The sequence below is a fragment of the Arabidopsis lyrata genome, assembly GCF_000004255.2.
Source record: "Arabidopsis lyrata subsp. lyrata unplaced genomic scaffold ARALYscaffold_8, whole genome shotgun sequence".
NCBI lineage: Eukaryota > Viridiplantae > Streptophyta > Magnoliopsida > Brassicales > Brassicaceae > Arabidopsis > Arabidopsis lyrata.
In genome coordinates this window covers 21,399,657-21,405,200 of record NW_003302548.1, presented here as the reverse complement: position 1 = coordinate 21,405,200, position 5,544 = coordinate 21,399,657, and the positions used below count along the sequence as shown (strand labels likewise).

The 5,544-nt window shown below is 37.4% G+C and overlaps 2 protein-coding genes and 1 pseudogene across 3 annotated transcripts in view; 1 reads left to right on the top strand and 2 right to left on the bottom strand.

Annotated features, from left to right (window-relative positions):
* Positions 1-3,025, bottom strand: part of LOC9302678 — a 4,246-nt pseudogene extending 1,221 nt beyond the window's left edge. Inside the window, exon 1 of the transcript XR_002329950.1 lies at positions 2,983-3,025. The product of XR_002329950.1 is annotated as a protein EXORDIUM-like 2 (transcript). The remainder of the gene's footprint in view (positions 1-2,982) is intronic.
* Positions 2,968-4,785, top strand: LOC9300966 (nitronate monooxygenase). Its single transcript, XM_021014630.1, has 5 exons — positions 2,968-3,372; positions 3,454-3,666; positions 3,740-3,981; positions 4,066-4,285; positions 4,388-4,785. Exons 1-5 carry the CDS (start codon positions 3,244-3,246, stop codon positions 4,580-4,582), a joined length of 999 nt encoding a protein of 332 aa, XP_020870289.1. The 5' UTR covers positions 2,968-3,243; the 3' UTR covers positions 4,583-4,785.
* A 54-nt stretch (positions 4,786-4,839) lies between these two features.
* The window catches only part of LOC9302677 (metacaspase-3), a 1,552-nt gene continuing 847 nt past the window's right edge, over positions 4,840-5,544 (bottom strand). Inside the window, exons 3-5 of the mRNA XM_021015826.1 lie at positions 5,430-5,537; positions 5,156-5,329; positions 4,840-5,076 (exon numbers count right to left, since the gene is read on the bottom strand). Coding sequence (XP_020871485.1) covers positions 5,017-5,076; positions 5,156-5,329; positions 5,430-5,537 — 342 coding nt within the window. The 3' untranslated portion in view covers positions 4,840-5,016. The remainder of the gene's footprint in view (positions 5,077-5,155; positions 5,330-5,429; positions 5,538-5,544) is intronic.

The window sequence follows — 5,544 nt, the reverse complement described above, 5'->3', positions numbered from 1 at the left end:
TTATGTGGCCTTTTTTTTTCTCAGCTTGTAGCCATGTGAAACTCCAGACGGCTCTGGAGGGATTTTGTGTGCCGACCCACTTTGGCTCGTCTTGTTTATCGTAGTTCTCAATGTTATTTTCTAGGTAATATGGAAAATAAAGTTTGTATCCATTGGAAAACAAGATTAGTAAGAATAAAGTCGAACATATCAATCCATGTTTATGAATTAGTTTTTTTTTCCAATTTTATGAATTAGTTTATAAAAAAGTATTTTCAACAAAGAAATTATAAATCGGTTTAGTTTCAGGAAGAAAAAATGAATGTTTTATAGAGTGGGCTAAATCAAAATATTTTAGAAAGTAATTAACTGGAGTGACCTGACCACGGATCAAGTTAGTTTAAAATCAACGTAGAAAGGTTATATTGTTTCTAGTTCTACATTCGAGTGTCTGACTATGGATCTTTTAAAATAAGAAAACTTTTACTTGTTTGCAAGAAAAAACAAGTTTTTAATTATGTATTGCACCAGTTTTTGTGAAGGCAATGATATACTTTTTGTACGGAAATAGCATGCTCAATAGTGAAAATGACAAAGCAATAATTAAGCATAATAATTTCAACCCCGAATTTGGGTTTATATGAACAATTTCAAACGAAAAAGGTCAATTTTTTTTGTTTGTCTTTTATATCACTCGACGTATAGGAAAGATGATAATGATAGTCCTACACTCCTAGCTCGTAAATAATTACTATTATCTGTACATATTGAAGTGGACGTATGCCAAACTTACGATACTGTGTAATATTTTGTTTCCTAGACTTAGAAAGTGAGATATGAATAACCAATGTTCCATTAATTTCCGAAATAATACTCCATATATACAATCTTTTTTTTTTTGAGCATAAACTCCATATATACATGCTTAATTCTTAAATTAAACCACACAATCTTATTTCGCGTATTAAAAACTTATCTTCCTTTTTTTTTTTTTTTAGCTTAGCTAAATGCCTAAATCTAAGTAATATAAGCTTAGCTAAATCTACTTAACCAAATGATGAAGATACTAACTTCATATGTAATCTTTGCAAACGATAGATACAAAACGATCAACAAGTTAATATTTTAATTGGGATTATGATTAGCTTTTATTAATTAATCCAATTTTTTTTTTTTTGACAACTTAATTAATCCAAGAATTAATTACAGATTTTGCCCTTTTTATAATGGCATTTATGGATTTTGCCCTTTTTTGAATAGTTTATGGATTTTGCCCTTTTTTAGGCTTCAAAAATATGATTTAACATGCGTTTTATTCGTTATGTTTGGGTTTAGTCGGTTTCATTTGTTCTTAGAATTTAGTATTTGGTATAATGTACGTATTTTTGCAAAAAAAAATCATAAATATGTACATTTTTAAATGTTAAAAAAGGGCAAAATCCGTAATAATCCCTTAATCCAATCTTGTGACGAACTTAGCGCATATATTGCCGTGGACCGACCGACCAGTTTTTCATGTTGATTTGGTCACGAGACCAACCCTACGTGCATGTATGTATTGGCCTTTTTTTTTTTTTTTTTTTTTTTTTCAATCAGGCACCATATATTAATTCACGTAATAGGACTCTTTTCTAGAGAGAGCCAATCAGGGACCGTCGAATTTACATGGAAAAAACAGAACCCGCGATTTCTTGCACATTTCGCAAGATAATCGGCGGAGGTATTACCACTACGAGGGATATGCTTAAGACTGAAAGTAGTAAAACGATCCCTGTAATATGCAAAGTCTTTCGATTCTGTAGAAAACGTAGGCCACTCTTCAGGAGCACCAGTCATAGCCAATAGGTCAGAACAATCCGTCTGAATGAGGATGCTCGTCAATGGGATTGCCAATAAGCACTTCATCGTCCATAAAAGAGTATCAAGTTCCGCATGAAGGGGAGAAAGACTTCTACGCGAGCCTTTTAATCCCAAGTGTAGCAGTCGTCCTCCTTGATAAACAAGCCACCCGTGTCCACTCCTAGTCTCCGTCCCGAGCCAAGATCCATCAATATAGCAAACCGGGCTATCCTCAGGAGATGACGACTCATGCGTACTAGTTACCAACATGGGGGTCTTCTCTCTGATTTGCTCGCCTCCACGCGCCTTCCTCCTGAGTTGCAAGATCTAGCGTTTCCTGAGGTGGGACACTTAAATTCTCAAAAATCTTTCGATTGTGCGCCTTCCAAATATACCACATCATCCATGGGAATACTCTTAGGCTCTCTTCATCCGCCCCCACCTCTTTACCCCGCCAATACAGATAATCTAAGTTATTGTAGAGTGACGCCAAGGGAAACAGCGTTGGGGAAGATGGGATGTTGGAGAGAGCCCAGACTTGTCTAGCAGGAGGACATTCAAAGATCAGGTGGTTGATTGATTCTTCTTCTACACCACATCTTGAACATCCTTTATCTCTACTGATATGGCGATAATGTATTGGCCCCATTATACGACCATACTTGTCATATATCACACTTAACACCTAAGACTAAAAAGTCCACTTTCTCGGAATCTTCCCTATATTTTATGTTTAGTATGTGAATTTCATAAGAAGTAAAAAAAAAAAAAGTGTTGTTGTATATCAGACTAATTGATATACCAATTTTTAGAAGTATATTGATTTTCAGTTTGGCTAGAGTTTGTACTTTTTTTTTGAAAAATGTTCAAATTTATTATAAACTTAGTAACCGGATGCAAATGGTCTCCTCCGATTTCCGCTTTGTTTGTTTGTTCGTATCAATTTTTCTGGTACAATTCGGTGCTAATGCGTTGCATATTTAAATCCCCAGTGTGACGTCAGCCATCCGAGCAACATAACGGGCTTTTATTATCCCAGCCCATTAGTTTCAATCACAAGCCCAATAAAATTAGTTTCAATGTTTCATAACGACGATCTGACAAAAACCAGAAGATGATCAATGAATTTTCCTGGGAAAAATTATTCGAACATCCTTTGCGAACGTATCGAAGAGTTTAGAGGATCAATGAAGTCTCGAGAAACCATTTTTATATAGAGTGGAGTGATGTAGTATGTGACGAAAAGCTTCGCAATGTGTTCGTCATCGCTTAGAAGATCGAAACAAAATTATAATTTTCATATAGAAAAAAAACAAAAGGAAAGCCAAGTAAAAATTCGATTACGACTCTGTTTTTTTTTTTTTTTTGGGTATAAAACGAAGATGAGAACACTGAGAGAGATTTATAGCAGAGGAAAGTGAAATCATGAAAGGGATTCTAGGGTTTGAACACGGGATAGTTCAGGCGCCATTAGGACCAGATATCTCCGGACCAGAGCTTGTAGCCGCAGTCGCTAATGCCGGAGGGATTGGTCTTCTCAGATGTCCTGATTGGGTAATTTGCAAGTTTATAAAAAAATTGACATCATTCTCTTTGATACTTTTTTTTTATAGAATGTTTGTTTTCATGAATCAGGAGTGTCCTGATTACTTGAGAGAGCTTATAAGAAAGACAAAGACATTGACAGACAAACCATTTGGGATCGGTGTTGTTCTTGCGTTTCCTCATGATTTGAACATTAAGGCAATCCTAGAAGAGGAAGTTGCTGTCTTGCAGCTTTATTGGGGTGATTGTTCACAGGAGCTTGTGGATGATGCTCACCGTGCCGGTCTCAAAGTTGTTCCTCAGGTAAATAATTTTGTATGTTTTACAACAAGGAAGGAACTTGTCTTATATTTATTCCTTAGTTGATTTTTGAAAGGTGGGGAATGTCGAAGAAGCTAGAAAGGCTGTTGCTGTAGGAGTAGACGCCATTATTGTCCAAGGGCATGAAGCAGGTGGGCATGTTATTGGCAAGGATGGTCTCTTTTCATTGTTGCCAAGAGTGGTGGATTTAGTTGGGGAACGCGATATTCCCGTTATCGCTGCCGGAGGAATTGTGGATGCACGCGGTTATGTCGCAGCCTTGTCACTTGGTGCTCAAGGGGTCTGTCTAGGCACAAGGTGTGCTCTTCTTTCTTTCCACATGTTCTCAAGTTTGATGTTAGCCTTTTTGTTGGGCTGAGTTTAGAATCTTCGTTTTCTTAGATTTGTGGCGACTCATGAAAGCTATGCACACCCAATATACAAAAGGAAGTTGGTTGAATATGAAAAAACAGAATACACAGATGTGTTTGGAAGAGCAAGGTGGCCTGGTGCGCCTCAACGTGTTCTGGAGACACCTTTCTTTGATGACTGGAGGTCTCTTCCGGCTGGTGAGAATGAAGTTAATCAACCTGTTATTGGACGTTCCACCATACATGGCGTTGTAAGTTGTGTCATTTGCATATTTCTTTTTAATGAGATTTCTTTATCCTCCAAAAAATATGGTCTTGCACTTATGAATAAGGGAGTTACACATTCACTATAGGAAAAGGAGATAAGAAGATTTTCAGGAACAGTACCAAACATGACGACAACGGGCGACTTAGAGAGTATGGCTATGTATGCAGGCCAAAGCGTAGGCCTTATCAAGGAGATTTTACCGGCTGGAGAGGTAGTGAAAAGTCTTGTGGAAGAAGCTCAGGCTCTGATCCTCCAAAAGTTCAACAATGCTACTACATGATGCAGTGCAGCCTCAAATCATGAGCAACCATAAACTTTACTGCTTTTGGAATCGGATGAGAATAGTCTCATCTAAGGTAATAAGGTACCCTTTGTGTATATCTTGTGTTGTTTTCAACTAGAAAAATGGTGTCCATCATGTGTAATCCATTCCTCTTTTTACCAACAGACCTTGGTATTGAATTAAGTATACTTCTTATGGTTGTTTGTTTCCAGTGAAACTTCCCACACATCTTAGTTTCATATTAAATTTCTTAGCGAATCAATCATTTCATAGCTTTATTGCTCGTAAGAAGAGAGAGGCTATGCAGCTTTTACAAGTTTTGCTGCAGACATCATCATTACATGATACATACAGGTAGAAAAAGTAGGTGTATATGTGGAAAACGTTTCCGAGCAATTTGCAGAATAAGCAATATACATATGTACAGCATTTCAGAGTACAAACTTTGTCGCGTACAAGTCGAATTCATCAGATGATGTTAGCAGTGGCTCCTGCAAGCAACTCGGACATACAATATTCAATCATTCAGAATACAAAGTTTCAGACAATACAAGTTTTGTTATAACTTACCGCGGATGCATCAGAGCTTGCGTAGTCCCCGTTAAAGGCGAGACGAGACTGGGCCTCTCGTATTGCAGAACACATAAGGTTAAGCAGGTGGCCATATGTGGGGGCTGGTCCAGCGGTCTTCACCGCCTTTATAAAGCTATAAGTCATGGCTCCTGTGTTCTTCCCCGTGAATACCTGAAACAGCGCCAAATGATCCAGTTAACATACAGAGAGGTATGTGTGCTTAGTTGCATGATGATGAATGAATGATATAATAGAAGCTTTTTAAACATACAGGAGTGTAACCACTGGTTTCATCATCGTCACAAGCACTGAAACAGAAAGCTGCTCCACCATCTGTTCCTTTGTAAGCTCTGACTGATCTATGATCTTCCCATTCATAAGAACCA